The sequence below is a fragment of the Coregonus clupeaformis genome, chromosome 29 (genome assembly GCF_020615455.1).
Source record: "Coregonus clupeaformis isolate EN_2021a chromosome 29, ASM2061545v1, whole genome shotgun sequence".
NCBI classification, from domain to species: domain Eukaryota; kingdom Metazoa; phylum Chordata; class Actinopteri; order Salmoniformes; family Salmonidae; genus Coregonus; species Coregonus clupeaformis.
Window position 1 is genome coordinate 58,117,863 of NC_059220.1, and position 25,071 is coordinate 58,142,933.

General features: G+C 42.6%; 1 protein-coding gene across 2 annotated transcripts; it reads right to left on the reverse strand.

The window, feature by feature from the left end:
- Positions 1 to 5,286: 5,286 nt before the first annotated feature.
- Positions 5,287 to 23,799, reverse strand: chst6 (carbohydrate sulfotransferase 6). Of its 2 annotated transcripts, none has more exons than XM_041890081.1 (2): positions 23,643 to 23,799; positions 5,287 to 8,165 (listed from the first exon to the last, which is right to left on the reverse strand). In XM_041890081.1, exon 2 carries the CDS (start codon positions 8,142 to 8,144, stop codon positions 6,945 to 6,947), a length of 1,200 nt encoding a protein of 399 aa, XP_041746015.1. In that variant the 5' UTR covers positions 8,145 to 8,165; positions 23,643 to 23,799; the 3' UTR covers positions 5,287 to 6,944. The 2 variants fall into 2 exon arrangements, with proteins under 2 accessions (XP_041746015.1, XP_041746012.1); XM_041890078.1 differs by having other exon boundaries at positions 5,287 to 8,168.
- Between the last annotated feature and the right edge of the window lie 1,272 nt (positions 23,800 to 25,071).

Consider the following 25,071-nt stretch of genomic DNA (forward strand, 5'->3'; position numbering starts at 1 on the left):
GCCTAGTAAAAACCTTTGTTTTTTGCGCAATATATTCCAAATTTAAAACAAAATACACCAGCGACACCATTTAGGAGATACAGGTTGTGAGCAGTGTTTCTGATCGGCTTGACAATTGTCTTCTAATGTACACTGCTCAAAAAAATAAAGGGAACACTTAAACAACACAATGTAACTTCAAGTCAATCACACTTCTGTGAAATCAAACTGTCCACTTAGGAAGCAACACTGATTGACAATACATTTCACATGCTGTTGTGCAAATGGAATAGACAACAGGTGGAAATTATAGGCAATTAGCAAGACACCCCCAATAAAGGACTGGTTTTGCAGGTGGTGACCACAGACCACTTCTCAGTTCCAATGCTTCCTGGCTGATGTTTTGGTCACTTTTGAATGCTGGCGGTGCTTTCACTCTAGTGGTAGCATGAGACGGAGTCTACAACCCACACAAGTGGCTCAGGTAATGCAGCTCATCCAGGATGGCACATCAATGCGAGCTGTGGCAAGAAGATTTGCTGTGTCTGTCAGCGTAGTGTCCAGAGTATGGAGGCGCTACCAGGAGACAGGCCAGTACATCAGGAGACGTGGAGGAGGCCGTAGGAGGGCAACAACCCAGCAGCAGGACTGCTACCTCCGCCTTTGTGCAAGGAGGAGCAGGAGGAGCACTGCCAGAGCCCTGCAAAATAACCTCCAGCAGGCCACAAATGTGCATGTGTCTGCTCAAACGGTCAGAAACAGACTCCATGAGGGTGGTATGAGGGCCCGACGTCCACAGGTGGGGGTTCTGCTTACAGGCCAACACCGTGCAGGACGTTTGGCATTTGCCAGAGAATACCAAGATTGGCAAATTCGCCACTGGCGCCCTGTGTTCTTCACAGATGAAAGCAGGTTCACACTGAGCACGTGACAGACGTGACAGAGTCTAGAGACGCCGTGGAGAACGTTCTGCTGCCTGCAACATCCTCCAGCATGACCGGTTTGGAGGTGGGTCAGTCATGGTGTGGGGTGGCATTTCTTTGGGGGACCGCACAGCCCTCCATGTGCTCGCCAGAGGTAGCCTGACTGCCATTAGGTACCGAGATGAGATCCTCAGACCCCTTGTGAGACCATATGCTGGTGCGGTTGGCCCTGGGTTCCTCCTAATGCAAGACAATGCTAGACCTCATGTGGCTGGAGTGTGTCAGCAGTTCCTGCAAGAGGAAGGCATTGATGCTATGGACTGGCCCGCCCGTTCCCCAGACCTGAATCCAATTGAGCACATCTGGGACATCATGTCTCGCTCCATCCACCAACGCCACGTTGCACCACAGACTGTCCAGGAGTTGGCGGATGCTTTAGTCCAGGTCTGGGAGGAGATCCCTCAGGAGACCATCCGCCACCTCATCAGGAGCATGGCCAGGTGTTGTAGGGAGGTCATACAGGCACGTGGAGGCCACACACACTACTGAGCCTCATTTTGACTTGTTTTAAGGACATTACATCAAAGTTGGATCAGCCTGTAGTGTGGTTTTCCACTTTAATTTTGAGGGTGACTCCAAATCCAGACGTCCATGGGTTGATAAATTTGATTTCCATTGATAATTTTTGTGTGATTTTGTTGTCAGCACATTCAACTATGTAAAGAAAAAAGTATTTAATAAGATTATTTCATTCATTCAGATCTAGGATGTGTTATTTTAGTGTTCCCTTAATTTATTTGAGCAGTGTATTTGTCTGGCTAAAATTGCATCTTTAGCACACATCATTTTCTGCTTGGTTTCCAGAGAAATGTAGCCTATTGAAAGAGAGAAATGAAACAACTACCGAGGTCTAACAGATCTTACTTATAATTTCAAATGGATTCTAATTTATGATGCATGTATTTGATCGATGTATTCAATATATTTTCGCTGTTATCAAAATAACTAATGGTAAGTGCATGTAGCCAGGCAATCCCACTCGCTTCCAAGCATGTGCTCACTAGGAACGAGCACGTATCTCATGCACTAAATGATGCCAGGTAAAAATGTAAGGATTATGTGCCTTTCTCCTCAGGGAGAGGACTGCATATGGTTTATTCTGCATGTACAGTGGGGGAAAAAAGTATTTAGTCAGCCACCAATTGTGCAAGTTCTCCCACTTAAAAAGATGAGAGAGGCCTGTAATTTTCATCATAGGTACACGTCAACTATGACAGACAAATTGAGATTTTTTTTTCCAGAAAATCACATTGTAGGATTTTTTATGAATTTATTTGCAAATTATGGTGGAAAATAAGTATTTGGTCACCTACAAACAAGCAAGATTTCTGGCTCTCACAGACCTGTAACTTCTTCTTTAAGAGGCTCCTCTGTCCTCCACTAGTTACCTGTATTAATGGCACCTGTTTGAACTTGTTATCAGTATAAAAGACACCTGTCCACAACCTCAAACAGTCACACTCCAAACTCCACTATGGCCAAGACCAAAGAGCTGTCAAAGGACACCAGAAACACAATTGACCACTGATAATCTCCCTCGATCTGGGGCTCCACGCAAGATCTCACCCCGTGGGGTCAAAATGATCACAAGAACGGTGAGCAAAAATCCCAGAACCACACGGGGGGACCTAGTGAATGACCTGCAGAGAGCTGGGACCAAAGTAACAAAGCCTACCATCAGTAACACACTACGCCGCCAGGGACTCAAATCCTGCAGTGCCAGACGTGTCCCCCTGCTTAAGCCAGTACATGTCCAGGCCCATCTGAAGTTTGCTAGAGTGCATTTGGATGATCCAGAAGAGGATTGGGAGAATGTCATATGGTCAGATGAAACAAAAATATAACTTTTTAGTAAAAACTCAACTCGTCGTGTTTGGAGGACAAAGAATGCTGAGTTGCATCCAAAGAACACCATACCTACTGTGAAGCATGGGGGTGGAAACATCATGCTTTGGGGCTGTTTTTCTGCAAAGGGACCAGGACGACTGATCCGTGTAAAGGAAAGAATGAATGGGGCCATCTATCGTGATATTTTGAGTGAAAACCTCCTTCCATCAGCAAGGGCATTGAAGATGAAACGTGGCTGGGTCTTTCAGCATGACAATGATCCCAAACACACCGCCCGGGCAACGAAGGAGTGGCCTAGCTAGTCTCCAGATCTCAATCCCATAGAAAATCTTTGGAGGGAGTTGAAAGTCTGTGTTGCCCAGCGACAGCCCCAAAACATCACTGCTCTAGAGATCTGCATGGAGGAATGGACCAAAATACCAGCAACAGTGTGTGAAAACCTTGTGAAGACTTACAGAAAACGTTTGACCTGTGTCATTGCCAACAAAGGGTATATAACAAAGTATTGAGAAACTTTTGTTATTGACCAAATACTTATTTTCCACCATAATTTGCAAATAAATTCATAAAAAATCCTACAATGTGATTTTCTGGATGATTTTTCCTCATTTTGTCTGTCATAGTTGACGTGTACCTATGATGAAAATTACAGGCCTCTCCCATCTTTTTAAGTGGGAGAACTTGCACAATTGGTGGCTGACTAAATACTTTTTTCCCCCACTGTATGAGCCATACATCAAGTCCAAAACGGGAGGTTGAAAAAATAACTAGGTTGTTTTCAATCGTCTGGAATGCCTCTAAGTGTGGTGTGGTGACAAATATTTTTTTTTCACTTGAAATGTCAATTAGGAACCCTATACTTAATACCATGATTCTAAGTTATAATACTTTAACTAGATGGGGGGGTCATGTCAAGCACTGTGAGGTACAGGTAACTGCCAAAATAAAGGAAAAACCAACACACAGTGTCTTAAGAGGGCGTTGGGCCACCACGAGCCGCCAGAACAGCTTCAATGCGCCTTGGCATAGATTCTAGTGTCTGGAACTCTATTGGAGGGATGCGATACCATTCTTCCATGAAAAATTCCATCATTTGGTGTTTTGTAGATGGTGGTGGAAAACACTGTCTGTCGCCGCTCCACAATCTCCCATAAGTGTTCAATTGGGTTGAGATCTGGTGACTGAGACACACACACACACACACACACCCTTTAAACCCCCTATGCTCCTTTGAGACCCCTCTTTCAAACTCATTGAGATCTCTTCTTCTAGCCAAGGTAGCAAAAATAATGGGAAACTGGGCATTTGCATACATGACCCTAACTATGCATGATGGATGTTAATTGCTTAATTAACTTAGGAACCACACCTGTGTGGAAGCCCCTGCTTTCGATATACTTTGTATCCTTCATATATTCAAGTGTTTCCTTTATCTGATACTACCATTTACCCGACTGCGACTAAGGGCATGCACCAATGATCTCTGTCAGCAGAGGGAGCTGTTTTATCATGCATTCACAAAAATATGCCTCACCTTCTTTAAAATGTGTCAGGTAGGTCTATACCAGCGGTCTACAACAGGTCGATCGCCAAACAATTCTGAAAGTACATGCAATGTTCAAGTGTTCCACCGCAAACGGTCATACATAAATCTCACAAGTATCCGCAAGCTCCCAGCTACTATCTAATCAACGCAACATTTACATTATCCCACCCATGGTTAGCAAACACTTTCCCCATAACCTTATCAATTAAATGTTAACTGCAAAGTAGGCTTACCTAGCAGAAGTATATAATGAGTAATAAGTATATCGTTTGTATCTATTATTTGCTAACTTTGCCATGAAATGCGCAGCAGCAGTACAGAACCATTGCTAGACCAGCACATTAGATGGCACATTCCCCACTGGCTAGATGCGCAAAGAAAGGGCCAGATGCACAATTAAAGGGGAATTACACATAAAATTGACTTCTGGTGTGATTTAAGCATTGACATGGAATCAGAACATCCAATTTCGTTGTTTCTCTATGAACAATTGTAATTTTGAGTGAAAAACAAAAAACATCTAAAACCAGGAAATCATAATTTGGGAAAATATTAAACAGAATTTGGGGAAATAATTACATATTTTATAGGGCCCCCCTTAGAGTTGTTTATTAACCATTATTTTACCAGGTATATTGACAGAAAACAGTGCACTACCTTCTCTTGTACAACAAGGACCCGGAGAAGAGTTGCAGGGGAGATGAGAAGAGAAGAATGTGCCTATTTGAAAGCTAGAAAAATAATTAGTAGCTCGCGACATGTTTGATATTTTAAAAGTAGCTGTCATTCAAGAACAGGATGGAGACTCCTGGTATACTGTGCCTACGTCTTCATTTACAGTCAACATGCCTTCTGTCTAGCATACCACCACCAAATCTATTTACAGCAAATAACCAAGAGAAAACATGGGGGGAAATAAGGGCAAAGGACTAATTTAATAAAATGTTATATTTATTGCTAATAAAATCAACGGATCAAACAAAATCAATTCCGAAATCACCAGTACCTCATAATCTCACCATAATCAAATAAAATCATCTGGTTATTATTAGATAATTACATTGGGAAAATCAAGATGATTCCATTAGCATTGCCTACAGTAAGCATTCTTATTGTCATTAGTACAAAACTATGTATAACATAGCCAGATCTAGGTGAGAAAATCAAGTGGTTCCATCAGACCACTATCATTGTAACCAAATTCCTTTTTTCTACACCCATGAAAAACAACATAGCAGAGGATTTGTTCACATTATACTGGGAGCCATATTGATGTGTGAAGACTGCATGGATAGCAAACTTCATTGCAAATGCACACACCCATGAATGTTAATGTCAAGTCATGACACCTAAAAGTACCAGTCACAATATAATAAGTAGAAGGATATTTGAGGACATTCCACATTTAATTATGCCCTTCAGATAAAATATGTCATTGATATTAAACACTATGGAAATGTTAATTAAACAAAGAGCAGGGTGCATAAACTGGCTATGTTGTATGTAAAAAGTCACTCTATTCTTGATTCATAAAGTAATGGAGTTAAACAAAGCCACTGACCAACACTCATTGCAAGGTTTCCCGGACACAGATTAAGCCTAATCCTGGACTAAAAACTGATTTAGGAGAAGGGTGGAGTACCTGTTTATATAAAATGATATAAACAGTAACAAAACCCATAAATCCACTTTCATAGACCACCAAACCGATACAAACACACAGGCATTCACACAAACACACACTGAGTTGCACCCTCTCACATGCACACTTGTAAATGTGTTTTAATCTGGTGCTTCAAACTACAACACATTCTGAGCATAACCGGTTGTGACAGAGAGAGGGCTTATCTTCAGTCTTCACTGACGGCTACAGTACAGCAGCTCCTTCTCAAACCCCGGTCGGGAATAACATCATGCCACGGAGCTGGGCTTCATCTCTGGCTCCAGTATGTGTAGGTTGGAAATCAATGTGATTTATGATATATCCCACTGCCTAACTCTTCCATTCCTTCCCCAAAGACGAACCATTCTTTCAGTACTCTATAGAACATTACAACAATGACATAAAGAAAGATTAGAATCAAGAAAATAAAACACAACATAACCATCAGTCTCTGTAAACATAAATCAAAGCAGATCTACATATGATTGACGTGTATTAACCCAGGGGTCCCCAAATACATTCAGCAGTGGGCCGATTTTTACTTGAGCGGATGGTCGGGGGGGCCGGAACAATTGACCGCAAGAATCCCAAACAGAGATACTATTTGACAAAAACAGAATAATTTCAAACCTTGATTACACTGGGATACGATCACATATGCCTCTCTATTTATTAGTGGGAATACTTGGCAATGGATTTCCTAAATTAAAATCACTTTGAGCTGATTTGACAGTATTTTATGTCCCGTGGGCCGCCTATTGGGGAACCCTGCATTAACCCCTTACCAATACTGGCCCTCCAGCTCTTTTTCCAGCTCCATTTTCCCTTAGGGGATGGATATTGACACCCTCCTGTTGGGGAATAGTTGCATTGTTCTCGTTCCCACAAATAGATTTGAGTGGGATTCGGTCTCTGAAAATATGATTTACTCATTGTTTTTTATATTGTCAGTTTTGGAAGGGAGCCAGCTGAAGTGATATCGTTCACGGGGAGTCAGAAGGTCCACGTCAAGTTTCTTCTGTTCTTTCTCACTGGCAACGGTCCTATACCCCAGCAAAGACATGGCGCCCTTACACACCTCCTGGATGTGCCTTACCTTGCCATGGGGCAAAGTAGTACGCCAAGCCTGAGAGACGTCTGCTGCGTTGCGGGAGGTGATTTGGAAGGCCTCCTTCTTGGTGCCCTTGCCCTTACCGTGGGTGACCTTATAGATCCACTCCTGTAGCGACTGTGTCATCTCCAGCCCCACAAACTGATACATAGAGTCGATCTCTGTCAGGGGGTCTCTCACCATGTCCTCGTAGCGTACCATCTTGTAACGTCCACGTAGAAAGTCTGGGGGTTTGAGCATGGCCCTCTCGTGGATGCGGACGTGGCTTCGGCATATCTCCTGCATGACGCGGTACTGTGTGTCAACCACCTTGGTGTTGCCTTCCTCCAGGACCAGGGCATTGTCCTTCACTAGGGCTTTGGCTGACTGCTCCCTGGAGCGTGCCACGGCCCGCGGGTCTCTCACCAGGTGGATGATGCGCAGGTCCAGAGTGGGGTCCTGCAGGAGAGGGTACAGGGAGTCCAGCTCAAAGAAGCGCACCTCTTTGAGCACCACATGGCTGTAGGTCTGACAGGCCTCTTCTGCCCCCTGCAGGCCAGGCCTGTCACACTTCCGCTTGCACTCCGTCTCGTTGCTGAAGAGGTGGCGAGGTGTGAGCTGGCAGGCAGGTGGAGAGCACAGGGCACGGCTGTGGCTCCACATAAAGAGGGCTGACATGTTGTGCTGGGCCGGAGTGTAGGCATCCATGACAGACATGTCACACTGGAAGACGCTGCGCATCAGGTCCCTCACCGCCATGCGCAGCGCCCGGGCTCCAGGCATCTGCAGAGTGGTCCACACATGCCACGATGGCTCCATCAGGTAGAAGACAGACGGGTGCTGGCTGAACACCTGGCCCAGGAAGGAGGATCCAGACCGCCATGAGGACAGCAGGAGCACGTGGACCTTGCCCTGGGAGGGAGGGCTACCACAAGGGAGGAGCCGGATGTACCATCCAAACAGCAGCACCACGGCCACTCCCTGCAGAAGCAGCAGGAACACCATGGCCGGTGGCGTCAGTCTGAAGCGCGGCATGCTGGAGACTCTCTGTGTGAGCTGCTGGGAATTTATAGGAGAGCGAGAGGGCGAGAGAGCAAGAGAGAGAGAATAAGGGGAGGCATATTAAGAGTTTAATTCCAAAACGCTATACATACATTTTCAGAAATGTTGGTAAATTAGCTTTTATTGTTCCAAAAAAATATTAAAAGAGATGTGTGTTTTTCACTAATCATGGCATGGGGTTGTTTAATGACACACATGTAGTTGTTTAAAATCTATCACTTGATGCATTCATTTCAGAGAGACAAATAATCATGTTTTTTAGCAAAATGCTATATATCTGCCTCACTTTCAGAGAAATAAGTTGTACTGCTAGGTTTTACACAGTCAAATGTAACAAATAACGATTTTTTTTATAAAGGAATGTACAAATGAAACATTTGTTACATCAATATTTAAAAAAACTTTTATTTTAAATAATCCAATACAGTAATATGAGATCTGTATGTAAAACATTCACATTTTAGTCATTTAACATATTCTCTTATCCAGATTGACTAACAGTATGGTCGATCTTCAAGGTATTCCTAGTCGATCACCAAACATTTCTGTAGAAAAGCCAACGATAAAGCCATGCGCTGCTTTTTTAAAATGTGTATTCGTTTTGCGCTGTTGGTTGGAAGTGCACTTGATTCAGAAGTCCTGCACGCCGGGTAGGCAGGGTTCACATTTTGAACCATTTAATATTTAATTTGTCTGGAAGGACAAACTCACGGCGGGACGTGATAGATATATTGCGCTGGCCAATCGGAAAGCTCAAATCACCGTTCCTACATTACCAGTGTACCACAACCCCGCAGCACAATTTGATACTAGCCTACATGAGATTTCATTAAGTTAATTTTTGTAATTTATTTTACCACCAATTTCGTGATATCCAATTGGTAGTTACAGTCTTGTCCCATTGCTGCAACTCCCGTACGGACTCGGGAGAGGCGAAGGTCGAGAGCCACGAGTCCTCTGAAACACGACCCCGCCAAGCCGCACTGCTTCTTGACACACTGCTCGCTTAACTCTGAAGCCAGCCGCACCAACGTGTCGGAGGAAACACCGTACAGCACATATGTCAGAGTCAAGGCCCGCGGGCCACATCCGGCCCGCGAGAAGGTTTTTTACGGCCCCTGGGATGATCTTGATTTATTATTAGAACCGGCCCGCAGACCGCAGCAAGCCGGCAGCCCGCAGATCTTTTACACGCACCAATACTACATTTCCCACAATGCAACGGTGACGCACCGAGCAGTAGGCTGCTTCATTTCAATATTTATTGGCACAGCAGTCGTCAGCATCACAGTAAAATTAACTTTCAGATACCCATCAAAAATGGCAAAACGGAAGGTGGACACTGAGAACCGGGGGTTTCAAACAAGGTGGGAGTCGGAGTATATGTTCACGGAGGTAGCTGGAAAACCTGTGTGTCTTCTGTGTGGAGAAAGTGTGGCGGTACTGAAAGAGTATAATCTGAGACGACATTATGAAACGAAACACGCGGACAAAAACAAGAATATGGACATGGAACAAAGGCTACAAAAGGCAGAGGAATTAAAACGAGGCCTCAAATCTCGACAGGCTCTGTTCAAAAAAGCCAAATCACAAGGCCAGGCTGCTGTCAAGGCCAGTTTTATTTTGGCAGAAGAGATCGCTAAATCAGCCCGGCCATTTACTGAGTAGGTAGTGCTGAACACCTCCACTCAATTCTGGATTTCCTCAGCTCAGAGCCTTACCCCGAACATTGATGAACTTGTGGAAAAGATGGGACACCACCAAGTATCACCCTCAACCTCAAACAAGTGAACATTACTGTGCAATCACATATTTAGAGTTTTTACTCAGTTCAAGTTTAAAAGTTAAAGTTTAATATTTGTTTTCACTGCATGTTACTTCTCCTTAAACAAAGTGTTGTTTTTGATTAATAGATTTTTGCACTTTATTTTATTGTATTTCAATCCAATTATATATAAAAAATATTTCAGTTGAGTGGATGATAGAAAATTGCTATTATTGTTTTTTTCTTTGAAGTAAATTTAGCCCACTTTTGCTAAAATAGAAAATATAGGCTACTGATGGTGCCTTGAATACCGGTTTCTTTCATTTAATGTTCATGTTATGGGGATTTTTATATAAAGGAAATTTGTCTTTTGTGTCTGTTGAAAATTAAAGATTACTGACAGAGCCATAAGAAAATATTGCTTTATTTATCTGATCATATTGGAATATATTTGTTAGGTTTTCAGTAGGTTCAATTAGGTTCACTAGACTATATGCGTCATTTAAAAAATGTTCAATGAACATTCGAACAGTCCGGCCCTCGGCTTGTAGCTAAATTTTTTATTTGGCCCTCCGTCCATTTGACTTTGACACCCCTGCCGTACAGCGTGCATGCGCCCGGCCCTCGCTAGAGTCCCAGCTGGCCAAACCCGGACGACGCTGGGCCAATTATGCGCCGCCTCATGGGTCTCCCGGTTGCGGCCGGCTGCGACACAGCCCGGGATCAAACCCGGGTCTGTAGTGAAGCCTCTAGCACTGCCTTAAACATAAAACGTGCTTCTCCCTTCTTCCACTCGTGCTGCAGCTGCAATGAATGAGTAGCCAAATGTATTGATAGGCCTGCGTTTTTATTATTAGCAACGCGTTGTGTCTATTTTAATATAGAGGAATATTTCACTTTCTCTGGTCATGGAAACAACATGAATTTGTGCATGAGGCAGAAATAATGCAATGCAACTCAAGTTTCACCACCAGGCGAAATCACTTAAACAAATCGGGCAGAGTTAAAACCTAGGCAACAGTAACAAATATTACATTGGAAACTGTTGGAATACCCACCCATATGACCATTGGCCGCGTGGTGGTTGTAGATATAATTTCATATCAATATAATATATACATAAATTATGTACAAAATGACCAAGTGAGACCTGGATAGCAAGACAAAATCAACGTGACATATTCATGTAAGAAATTGTCCAATTTCAAACTCTTGGAGACATGGTGGACAAATGGTGAATCCAATACAATTCTCTGCTCAGTAATAGATTACCAGTATCTCCCCCCTACTAGGTGCCTTAACATGATCGATACCAATGTATGTTGTGACGAGACTCGATGAAATGCCCAGCCACAGGGTTTCTCTGATCAGTAGTCCTGATATTACTCCTGTGTCCTACTATGCGTTGTAAGAGCTTGTTTCATTTTTCCTACATAGCATCAACCACAAATACACTTGATAAAGGTACACCACATTTTTTTGTGGAACACGTGATTATACCTGAATCTTAATGGCCTTGCCCGTAATGGGGTGATTGAACGTTGTGCATTTGTTCGTAAAGTTACACTGGCCACATCTGTAATTACCGTCCGGCACATTGTCTAGGAAAGTACTAAATGGTTGCCGTGGAAGATCAGACCTCACCACCATTTGACTGATGTTGGGGCCGCGTCTGAAGACATCCCGCTTGGTTTCTTTAGACGTCTTTTCCAGTTGTGGGTCAGTGCTCAATATGTGCCAGCGTTTTTTTTATGATGTGGTCGAACTGTTTGCCTAGTGGGGAGTATTGAAGAAAGCATTGGACTCGTTGGTCAGGGAGGCGGGGTGGTTTGGGAGTTAAGATGTCATCCTGGGTCATATTTTTGTAACGGTCCCGTCCATCATGCAGCCAATCCTCTGGTTAACCCCACTGTCTGAAGCGCTCATCCAGACAGTGAGGTTTTTTGTTATAGTCACTGTGTACTACAGATCCTGCGTATGCGACTGTATTGGCTGATAGGGTGGCTCTTTTTCAGGGGTGTAGGGTTGAAGCCATCTCTGCATAACAGGGAATTCCCGTTTGTTGGCTTCCTGTATAGGTCCGAGCTAAAGCCACCCCCTCCTTCCTTATCAAAATGTCCAGAAAACTTGTTTCATGCACATCAAAGGTGAACGTGAATTTCAGATGTTCTCTGCTTCTATTGATGAAGGAGTGAAATTTATGAAGTTCCTGTGCTGTGCCCTGGAATAGAAGGAATCAATGAACACTGGCATAGCACTCACCCCCGCAAGGCGAGGGGCCCACAAGCTTTGGGACCAGGGCCACCCGGAGGTCAGGTCCCCCAGATAGTATATGAACACATCATAAGCCATGATTTAATTAAAACTGCAAAACCTTCTCTCAGGCTCATGACAAAATGTGAAGTATAGCAGGAAATTAGCTCAGGGATTCTGAAAGTCAGGACAATCCTTGTCCGGCAGGGAAACTTTATTTTTATAGTAAAAACAATGGATTATGTTGCATTATTTGAGCTTAAAATGTACATTTAGGGGAATTTTATAAGGGAAAACTATTTTCTAAATACTTTCAGTATTATTAATTTCCATGTAGGCTCTATGCCCAGAAATGCCCTTGTCTGGAGCAAAGGATCCCAATGACAAACTCTCCAAAAAAAAGTGTTTAAAATTCTAAAAACTGGTAAAATGTGATATTAACTGAAAAATGATTTATGTACTTTCTTGCAATAGCCCTCTGTGAATTTAAATAATATTTCTCTCAAAACATTGATTCCTAAAAGATGTGTCCGGAGATTTGGTTTACACCGTCAAATTTGTCTAAAATCCTAAATTAATCAGGTATGAGCAGGGCCAGCTATCCAATAAGGACCCCTTATTCAAGGAGCCCTTATTCATGTCCTCATTACAACAATATTGGAATCACTTATGGTCACTCACAACCATAAACTGTTAACTCCCTCTGCCTGATTTTCAAATGAATCATTTTCCATATTGTACAAATGTTTGTATTTAACTTTTAATTTTAGAGGCAAAAATAAGTCAGTTTTGAGTATCTGTTGTCAACTCCGTCAGTTGCTTTTCAACTCCGTCACTGATTGCTCACCCCCTTAAGATCATTTTTTTTGTCAATATTCAGATAAAATATTGTAATCACTATTCTGCAAAATATGCTTAAACAATTGAAGTATTTGCTGTGCTAGACCTAAGGGATAATGTTTGGACAATTAATAGACGCTGCAGTAAATAAAACCTAATAAAAATGTGTCCGTTTTGTCCAGGCCCAGACTACACAGACCGGTGCGCCATAGCCAATCAGAGTTACAGTAGGCCTATATGCAAATAAACCATTTTCCACATGGGCCTGTATCATTCACTTTGAACTGGACTGTGTTTACAGGCAGTAGCAACAGTGTGACTTTAGACCATTAGAAAGCATTCGCCAAAAGCCACAAAATACACCTGAAGGGATTTCTGCAAATATGTAAATACCACAGGAGTCCTCTTACATTTGGGTACTTTACAGTCCTATTGCTCAAACAAACATTAACAGGTAGGCAATCTCTCCCTCACTAAGATCAACAACTAATGTTATCCAGAGCGAGATGAGCTAAAAATCTAATGAGGCAAGAGTAGATAAACTCTTGCAAACTTTTTCAGCTTGTAGTTGGCCGTCAAAATTGCACTGATAAACGATGGGGAATAGTAGCCTGTTTGCCCTTCTGCAGCTTGCCTGCCAATGCATGCTTGTCCCAATCCACGTTTTGACAACAATGGGAACTCCCTGCCCGCCCATTTGAACGATGCCAAATACATTTGATTGACAACTAAGAGATATGCATGAATTTCAAGCACAGATTCAACTACAAAGACCAGGGAGCTTTTCGAAACCTTCATAAAGAAGGGGAGTGATTGGTAGATGGGTAACAATAACAAATCAGACATTGAATATCTTTTTAAGCATGGTCAAGTTAATAATTATGCAGGATGAGGATGATGTATTAAACCCCCCAGACACATCACTTAATCATGCATGAGAGCACCAGCTGTTCCGGACGACTGTGTGATCACGCTCTCCGTAGCCGATGTGAGCAAGACCTTTAAACAGGTCAACATTCACAAGGTCGCAGGGCCAGACGGATTACCAGGCCATGTACTCAGAGCATGCGCGAACCAACTGGCAAGTGTCTTCACTGACATTTTCAACCTCTCCCTGACAGAGTCTGTAATACCCACGTTTCAAGCAGACCACCATAGTCCCTGTGCCCAAGAATGCGAAGGTAACCTGCCTAAATGACTACCGCCCGGAGCTTTGAAAGGCTGGTCATGGCTCACATCAACTCCATCATCCTGGAAACCCTAGATCCACTCCAATTCACATACCGCTTCAACAGATCCACAGATGACACCTCAGATGGTAATGCGCCGTCGCAACCTTCGCTCTCTCTCTCCCGCTACTCTCTCCTCTTCCATCCTATCATCTCTTCGCTCTGCTCAATCCTTCTCCCTCCAATCTCCTGATTCTGACTCCTCAACCCTCCTCTCCTCCCTTTCTGCATCCTTTGACTCTCTATGTCCCCTATCCTCCCGGCCGGCTCGGTCCTTCCCCTCCTGCTCCGTGGCTTGGCGACTCATTGCGAGCTCACAGAACAGGGCTCCGGGCAGCCGAGCGGAAATGGAGGAAAACTAGACTCCCTGCGGACCTGGCAATTTTTCACTCCCTCCTCTCTACATTTTCTTCCTCTGTTTCTGCTGCTAAAGCCACTTTCTACCACTCTAAATTCTAAGCATCTGCCTCTAACCCTAGGAAGCTCTTTGCCACCTTCTCCTCCCTGCTGAATCCTCCTCCCCCCTCCCTCCTCCCTCTCTGTGGATGACTTCGTCAACCATTTTGAAAAGAAGGTTGACGACATCCGATCCTCGCCGAACAGTGCCGGAGAAGATGGCTGCCGTTTTACAGCCCTCTAACCAATTGTACTATTATGTGTGTTTTTCCGCGTTATTTGTAATTTATTTTGTACATAATGTTTCTGCCATTGTCTCTTATAACCAAAAAGAGCTTCTGGATATCAGGACAGCGATTACTCACCTCGTATTGGACGAAGATTTTTTCTTCAACGAGGCGGCCGCGAAGGATATCATACAGACACCCGACAAGGCCCAAATCCCTGTCATTCGCATGAGGAAGAGACGGAGATATCGTGGACGTAGGTCGGGGTGCCTTGTAAGGATCCGACGGCGAGCGAGTAAACTGCCGCTCCCATCAATCCTATTAGCCAATCTTCAATCATTGGAGAACAAATTGGATGACCTAAGATTACGGTTTTCCTACCAACGGGACATTAAAAACTGTAATATATTATGTTTCAAGCAGACCACCATAGTCCCCGTGCCCAAGGACTCTAAGATAACCTGCCTAAATGACTACCGACCCGTAGCACTGACGTCTGTAGCCATGAAGTGCTTTGAAAGGCTGGTCATGGCTCACATCAACAGCATTATCCCAGAAACCCTAGACCCACTCCAATTTGCATACCGCCCCAACAGATCCACAGATGATGCAATCTCTATTGCACTCCACACTGCCCTTTCCCACCTGGACAAAAGGAACATCTATGTGAGAATGCTGTTCATTGGCTACAGCTCAGCGTTCAACACCACAGTGCCCACAAAGCTCATCACTAAGCTAAGGACGCTGGGACTAAACACCTCCCTCTGCAACTGGATCCTGGACTTCCTGACGGGCCGCCCCCAGGTGGTAAGGGTAGGCAACAACACATATGCCACGCTGATCCTCAACACCGGGGCCCCTCAGGGGTGCGTTCTTAGTCCCCTCCTGTACTCCCTGTTCACCCACGACTGTGTGGCCAAGCACGACTCCAACACCATCATTAAGTTTGCTGACGACACAACAGTGATAGGGCCTGATCACCGACAACGATGAGACAGCCTATAGGGAGGAGGTCAGAGACCTGGCAGTGTGGTGCCAGGACAACAACCTCTCCCTCAATGTGAGCATGATAAAGGAGATGATCATAGACAACAGGAAAAGGAGGGCCGAACAGGCCTCCATTAACATCAACGGGGCTGTAGTGGAGGGTGTCGAGAGTTTCAAGTTCCTTGGTGTCCACATCACCAACAAACTATCATGGTCCAAACACACCAAGACAGTCGTGAAGAGGGCACGACAACACCTTTTCCCCCTCAGGAGACAAAAAAGATTTGGCATGGGTCCCCAGATCCTCAAAAATGTCTACAGCTGCACCATCGAGAGTATCCTGACCGGTTGCATCCCCGCCTGGTACGGCAACTGCTCAGCATCCGACCATAAGGCGCTACAGAGGGTAGTGCGTACAGCCCAGTACATCACTGGGGCCAAGCTTCCTCCCATCCAGGACCTATATACTTGGCGGTGTCAGAGGAAGGTCCAAAAAAATTGTCACCCAAGTCATAGACTGTTCTCTCTGCTACCGCACGGCAATCGGTACCGGAGCACCAAGTCTAGGTCCAAAAGGCTCCTTAACAGCTTCTACCCCCAAGATATAAGACTGCTGAACTATTTGTTTTTACACTATTTGTTTTTACACTGCTGCTACTCGCTGTTTATTATCTATGCATAGTCACTTACCCCAACCTACATGTACAAACTACCTCAACTAACCTGTACCCCCGCATATTGACTCGGTACCCGTACCCCCTGTATATAGCCTTGTTATTGTTATGTAATTTTATTGTGTTACTTTTTATTTTTTACTTTAGTTTATTTTAGTAAATATTTTCTTAACTATTTATTGAACTGCATTGTTGGTTAAGGGCTTGTAAGTAAGCATTTCACGGTAAGGTCTACACCTGTTGTATTCGGCACATGTGACAAATAAAATGTGATTTGATGTGATACAGTCATCCTTCTGGACTGAGCTGCAGGAAAGGAAGGAAACTGCTCAGGGATGTCACCAGCCATTGAACTACAGAGTTCAATGGCTGTGAAGGGAGAAAACTGACGATGGATCAACAACATTGTAGTTACTCCACAATAATGACCTACATAAGAGTGAAAAGAAGAATAAAAATATATATAATAAATATTCCAAAACATGCATATGTATGCAACAAGGTATTACTGAAAGAAAAAAACACAGCAAAGGAATAGATTTATGGGCCTAAATGCAAAACCTGCTTCAATCTGCTTTACCCACCAGACACTGGGAGAGGAATTCACCTTTCAGCAGGACAATAACCTACAACACAAGGCCAAATCTACACGGGAGTTGCTTACCAAGAAGACAGTTAATGTTCCTGAGTGGCCAAGTTACAGTTTTGACTTAAATCTGCTTGAAAATCTATGGCAAACCTTGAAACATGCTGACTAGAATAATGGGCAAATATTGCACAATCCATGTGTGCAAAGCTCTTAGAAATGTACCCAAGAAGACTCACAGCTGTAATCGCTGCCAAAGGTGTTTCTATCATGTATTGACTCAGGGGGGTGAATACTTATCTAATCAAGGTATATCAGTGTTTTATTTTTCATTAATTTCAAAATAAAATGTTAGAATTGTTTCTTCTACTTTGACATTAAAGTATTTTGTGTAGATCAATAACAAACAAACAAAAACGCTATTTAATTAATTTCTATTCACTTTGTAACGCAACAAGATGTGAAAAAATCCAAGGGGGGGGGTTGAATACTTGGCTATTCAGTGGATACCCACTGTATAGCCAAGTCACTGGAGGAGAGCAGATGATTTCCAGTTTGTAAAACACAGCTGGGATACTGTACGTTCTGTATAGGAATTGCATAATGCTTTTCATCTGAAATGAGAGCTGAAGTAGAATCTGTTCTCTCTTTCTGTTCTGCACTTCAGCCTATTATATGAAAGAGAGAAATCTCAGAGGCATTGTCAGCAGCCAGTAGATGCCACTGTTGTCTATCTAATGGATGATTTAGCACAAGCCATCTTTCTTCTTAAGTTTTGCAACTGAATTTCACACATGCAGACAAACATATTTCAAATTTTTCTTAAAGCATGTCAAAACATGAACATGAGATAAAGACCAACTGCTGTAGAACAATAAGACAACAATGACCAATTAACCCTTCTGGAACACTGTAGGCTACCTACTGTACGGAACGAGCTGGAGGAGTTACAGTCGGACGAATTCTCCTCACCTGCTATAAGGGACGGGGAGAATCACATCATGCCTGTGTGTGTGTATGTGTGTGAAACAGATTGGGGATGAGTGAGGAAAACCAGTTGGTTGATTTAGATATGCTGATCTGCTCCTACCTCTGTAATATAAGTATAATTCTCTGCATTATAAAGGCCTCTTTTTTCCTCCGTTTTTTTAGTGGTGGAAAAAGTACCCAATTGTCATAATTGAGCAAAAGTAAAAGATACCTTAATAGAAATTGACTAAAGTAAAAGTAAATGTAGTTGTTAAAATACACTTAAGTATCAAAAGTTAAACTAAAAGTACAAATCATTTCAAATTCCTTATATTAAGCAAACTAGACAGCACAATTTTCTTGTTATTTTTTAAATTTACGGATAGCCAGGGGCACTCTCCGACACTCAGAAATAATTTACAAACGAAGCATGTGTTTAGTGAGTCCACCAGATCAGGCAGTAGAGATGACCAGGGACGTTCTCTTGATAAGTGCATGAATTGGACCATTTTCCTGTCCTGCTAAGCATTCAAAATGTAATGAGAACTTTTGGGTGTCAGGGAAAATGTATGGAGTAAAAAGTACATTATTTTCTTTAGAAATTTAGTGAAGTAAAAGTAAAAGAAAAATATAAATAGTCAAGTACTGATACCCCAAAAAACTACTTTAAAGTATTTTTGCTTAAGTACTTTACACCACTTTAATTCTCCCTGTTGTGTAAGGCGCTTTCATCCTCTGATGTTTTCTCAGTAGAGATTAACATTGAGAAGAATGGGGATATGTAGCCGACTATTCCTAAAGCTTAGAGTAGGGGATAGATCCCAGCTGAGGTGATCTATGGGAGCATACTATAATTTGGGTGCTTATTGGACAACCCCTGACAGGATCTCCACACAAAAGACCCCTTAGGGCAGGGTTTCCCAAACTCGGTCCTGGGGCCCCCCCTGGGTGCACGTATGCGTTTTTGCCCTAGCATTACACAGCTGATTTAAATAATCAAAGCTTGATGATGAGTTGGTTATTTGTAGTGCTAGGGCAAAAAAGAAAACCGAGTTTGGGAAACACTGCCTTATGGTTTACATAAACAAGGGGTTCAGCTAGTGTTGACATCATGGAACATGCTACTAAAAACACACACATGCACACACACAAATACTATATTTTGGCAGTAGGCGGCAGGAACGAGTAGGCGGCAGGAAAACTTTAGTGAACTATACAGGTCATATTTTCAAAGAATACTTATAAAGAAGCAGATCAGCCAATGACTGACATAACAGGACGCACAACTAAAGTAAGTATTTGCTCCTTATATGTATTCTTTGTAAATATAACCTGTTCACTAAAGTTTTCCTGCATCATACTGGCCGCCTACTTGTTTTCCAAGTTTAGCAGAAAACAATTATTTGGTAGTGCCCTAAAATGTAGCAGGCTGGATACATGATGTTAACATTTTCCAGGTACAGATCTCTGCAATGGCAGAGTATGTGGAGAACATTTTCATTGCTAGGTGGAAACTGTGGGGTGGGGGTGCTAACTGTCAATGTTTTCCTGTTTACTGCACCCCCTGGGTGCTCTGGTCTCTAATGGGAATGTGTAGTGCAGCACAGTTTTTTACAGTAAACTAAATAGGAAGTAGTCTACTCTGTATGAATCGATATTTGGATTTATTATTCAGATGAGTATTCTAGTTATGAAGACTGCAGGTCTGAAATGACTGCTCTGAGCTGAGATAAAGTAACCAGTGATACTGATTTGGCAGGAACAAATCATGTGTGGTTCCTTAATCTTGAAAAATATAATCCAGAGTGAATTGAAATATAGAGTTAATGTGAATTATGTATGTTTCTGTGCAATAACTAACCCAAAATGCAAACCTGTCTGCTATGTAATGGTTGTACAGTCGTCTCAAATAAAACTATGAAGGATCTCAGCGTTACTCTGGACCCTGGTCTCTTTTTTGACGAACATATCATGAATATTTCAAGGACAGCTTTTTTCCAACTTCGTAACATTGCATAAATCAGAAACTTTTTGTCCAAAAATTATGCAGAAAAGCTAATCCATGCTTTTGTCACTTCTAGATTAGACTACTGCAATGCTCTACTCTCCAGCTACGCAGATAAAGCACTAAATAAACTTCAGTTAGTGCTAAACATGGCTGCTAGAATCTTGACTAGAACCAAAAAAAGATATGTTAAGGCTAGGGCTGATTTCAACAAGCCTACAAAGCATTACATGGGCTTGCTCCTACCTATCTCTCCAATTTGGTCCTGCCGTACATACCTACACGTACACTACGGTCACAAGACGCAGGCCTCCTTATTGTCCCTAGAATTTCTAAGAAAACAGCTGGAGGCAGGGCTTTCTCCTACAGAGCTACATTTTTATGGAATGGTCTGTCTATCCATGTGAGAGACGCAGACTCGGTCTCGACCTTAAAGTCTTTCCTGAAGATTAATCTCTTCAGTAGGTCCTATGATTGAGTCGTGGTCAAAAGTTTTGAGAATGACAAGTATTGATCTTCACAAAGTTCGCTGCTTCAGTGTTATGAGATATTTTAGTCAGCCTTTGACACTTATGGAATGCTTGTAATTATACTTCAGTATACCATGTGTTGGTACCATTCTTTATTCATGGCTGTGTTCTTAGGCAAAATTGTGAGTGAGCCCACTCCCTTGGCTGAGAAGCAACCCCACATATGAATGGTCTCAGGATGCTTTACTGTTGGCATGACACAGGACTGATGGTAGCGCTCACCTTGTCTTCTCCGGACAAGGTGTTTTCCGGATGCCCCAAACAATCGGAAAGGGGATTCATCAGAGAAAATGGCTTTACCCCAGTCCTCAGCAGTCCAATCCCTGTACCTTTTGCAGAATATCAGTCTGTCCCTGATGTTTTTCCTGGAGAGAAGTGGCTTCTTTGCTGCCCTTCTTGACACCAGGCCATCCTCCAAAAGTATTCGCCTCACTGTGCGTGCAGATGCACTCACACCTGCCTGCTGCCATTCCTGAGCAAGCTCTGCACTGGTGGTACCCCGATCCCGCAGCTGAATCAACTTTAGGAGACGGTCCTGGCGCTTGCTGGACTTTCTTGGGTGCCCTGATGCCTTCTTCACAACAATTGAACCTCTCTCCTTGAAGTTTTTGATGATCCGATAAATGGTTGATTTAGGTGCAATCTTACTAGCAGCAATAGCCTTGCCTGTGAAGCCCTTTTTGTGCAAAGCAATGATGATGGCATGTGTTTCCTTGCAGGTAACCATGGTTAAAAGAGGAAGAACAATGATTTCAAGCACCACCCTCCTTTAAAAAAATTCCAGTCTGTTATTCTAACTCAATCAGCATGACAGAGTGATCTCCAGCCTTATCCTCGTCAACACTCTCACCTGTGTTAACAAGAGAATCAATGACATGATGGCAGCTGGTCCTTTTGTGGCAGGGCTGAAATGCAGTGGAAATGTTTTTTGGGGATTAAGTTCATTTTCATGGCAAAGAGGGACTTTGCAATTAATTGCAATTCATCTGATCAATCTTCATGACATTCTGGAGTATATGCAAATTGCCATCATCGAAACTGAGGCAGCAGACTGCTCCAGCTTCAACAGTTCTGCCTGCGGCTATGGAACACTGACCTGTTCACCAGACGTGCTACCTTGTCCCGGACCTGCTGTTTTTGACTCTCTCTCTACCGCATCTGCTGTCTCGACCTCTGAATGCTCGGCTATGAAAAGCCAACTGACATTTAATCCTGAGGTACTGACCTGTTGCACCCTCTACAACCATTGTGATTATTATTTGACCCTGCTGGTAATCTATGAACATCTTGAAAAACGATCTGGTCTTAATGGCCATATACTCTTATAATCTCCACCCGGCACAACCAGAAGAGAACTGTCCACCCCTCAGAGCCTGGTTCCTCTCTAGGTTTCTTCATAGGTTCCTGCCTTTCTAGGGAGTTTTTCCTAGCCACCATGCTTCTACATCTGCTTTGCTTGCTGTTTGGGGTTTTAGGTAAAATTAATCAAGAATAGTCTACATTTAGGACATGTTAACGTCATTTCTATGGAACATATGCCTATATAATAATAAATGTACTATATATATGTATTTATACATAATAATACATAAAACATAATAATTATTTAGATAGGCCTCGTAGCTCTACTTTTCTAACCCAAATTAAGTTTTTTAAAGTAATGTGCTGAAATTGAATGGAACACTCACCTACAGTAGCCTAAATTAAGCCATCTGTAGCGGTGCAATCCATAGCTTCGGACTATCTAATATCATACAGAACTACATACCAGACAACTGACAACTGCAGACGAACACTGATGCAAACAGCGATTGGTAACAGTGACCCACAGAAACATAAAACAATGTCCCCAATTATACAATGGGTGGATCTAATCCTTAATGCTGATTGGTTAAAACCGCATTCCAGCCAGTCTCTATTCCACAAATTGCCACCTGCTAAATCTATGACATTAAAATGCCTATTTACTCTGTTCCATCTGACTGTGCAATCCACTGTCTTATCAGCCCAGCCAGACAATTTATAAACTTGATCTCCACTATAAAAAGCATCTAGACATTATCTCACATTTCTTTTAGACTAACATTTAGTTTTCAACCGCGGAGATTTGTATAAACCTTGCTGTCTGTCTGGCCTGACATTTGCAAAATTGTTTCAATATTCAAATTCGATCTCCTGCTGTCCCATTGTAATGAACTTTTCAGGAGTCGGGAGGAGACAGACAGGCAGCGTTTATCAGCCAGTTGAAATCATGAATCAGCTGGCATCATTTTTATGGATATATACCCCAAATATATCAATTGAAAAAAGGTCAAACGAAACGCAGCTAATTTTCAGTCTTTCCAGCTTCAGTTTGAAGTGATTGTGTTACTGTAGCTGTGTTGTTGGCTAGCTCCTCTGAACAACAGTGTCATGACGAGAGAGCACATTTTCTATGCCAGGCGAAATCGCGCCTCATTGTCTCATTGTTATGGATGTATCCAAATAAATGTCACTAGAAAACAGCTTAAACAAATGCATCTGCTTTGCTTTTATTCTGGCTGCACTTTTTGACGTGACTGTAAGTTAGCCGTAATTGGCTAGCTAGCAAACAAGGGACGAGAAAGTTGCCAGCCAATATGGCAATGGAACATTTAGAACGAACGACTGGGTCGCGTCCATAGATATAGACCAAAAAGACTGAACCACTGGGTCGCGTCTCTAGCAACCCTAGATTTGTGTCAAAACTATATATTGTGGAAGGATGAAATAGTATTAATAAATTAATCAAAATAATGTTTTTTATGAAAATATGTCAATCATTATTTGAATATGTTGGTAACCCCTTGTATAAAAGTGATAATGCCAGTGTTTGGAGGATATATTGGCACGGTTTGCCGGCCCTCGACGAACTAACAACACCGGTGCCAATATATCCTCCAAACACCGGCTTCTCGGGTATTATCACTTAAAATGAGCTCTTTTCGGAGCTGGTCAGGCAACGTTGTTAATTTTTGCTGGAATACCTTACCTTCTCCGGTGTGTTGCTGGTCGACGAGACCCCAATGAGTGAGGAGAGCTCTGAAACGTACTGTTATATTACGTTCACGGTCTTTAGACGAACATCCACTGTCTTCAGAGTGTTAGTTTGCGTAGCCTACAAAGAGTTTTGAGACGTGGCCATGAAAGAGGTGCGCCTGGCAGTGCAGACTGGTCTCATAAACTAGACATAACATAGTAAACGTAAATCCGGGATATAGACATTAGTGTGATGTGTTTTGTTTGGTATGGTTATAGAAGACAAAGGGTTACTTAAAATAGGTTGGTTGGTCAAGGCAGATGGGTGGGCGTATAACGTGAACATCTAGCAACCCAAAGGTTGTGAGTTCAAATCTCATCACGGACAACAACTCATCACGGATGTTCACAAATTAATACATACCATGTGAAACATAACATATAATGCAAAAAATAAAGTCCTATGAAACCTGATGCAAATTTTATGCTATACCAAACATTATAGTCCTATGTTATACAGGGGTAACTTGGAGTCAGCTTTTTCTCTCACACATATTGCCGCAAACTTTTGGCCCTTACCTAAAGCAGACTGAGCCCGCTATGGGAATCCGCTGCGCTGTACAAAGTGGCGTGCTCCCTTAAAGCAACCATACTAAATGGAGTGTCTCAGATTTACGTACAGAATCATATGAAATGTTTTGAGACCACGTTGGGCAGTGGGATGGACAGGGGACAGCAGGGTTGAGAGGGGTGGCATAGGAATCTTGAACTTAAAACCCTTTTCAAGTAAACTTTCATGGGTTGGAAAGGCAGTGAGTAAAGAGAAGTGAGCTCATAGAGATCCTATTAAATTACTGCGTGACCTTTTAGATGATGGCCTAATTGACTTTCATCAGGGGGTTATTGGGCTCAGTAGGCCTAATATCCGCCAAAAACATTTGTTATTTAATAACTAATAACCATGAAATAAAATAAAACGTTTGGACCACTTTGTTACTGCCTGTTTGGAATTCACAAATCACAATATGCTACTGAGGCGCATTATTTGCATAGCCTTGGGCACAGGCATCAGATAGGCTATGTAAACTTTATAGGATGGTTACTCACAGATTAATATTATTCTGATCATGGACAGGTTCATTATTACTTATTTTGGACACTTGATTGATCAGTTTCAACTAACTTCCACAATATAATCCACCGTCACAAAGGATGCATCTGGTTCCTGATCACTTGAGACTCACATCCTGTGCTGCTCATTGTTTGGAAGATGGGAAATAAAGCATATCAGGCTATTATTGAGTTAAAAACCTCTCTTAACTACACACAGTTCTCTAGTGGTGACATTTAACATTTTTATATTGAGCAGAAAGTTAATGAAGAAGAGTGTTTTATTGAGCTATAGTGGGTGGGACTGTTGCTGAACTGGCCAAGCTAAATGA

Excerpts from the sequence above, each read along its gene's own strand:
- chst6 (XM_041890081.1), bottom strand. The coding sequence starts at position 8,144 with ATGCCGCGCTTCAGACTGACGCCACCGGCCATGGTGTTCCTGCTGCTT.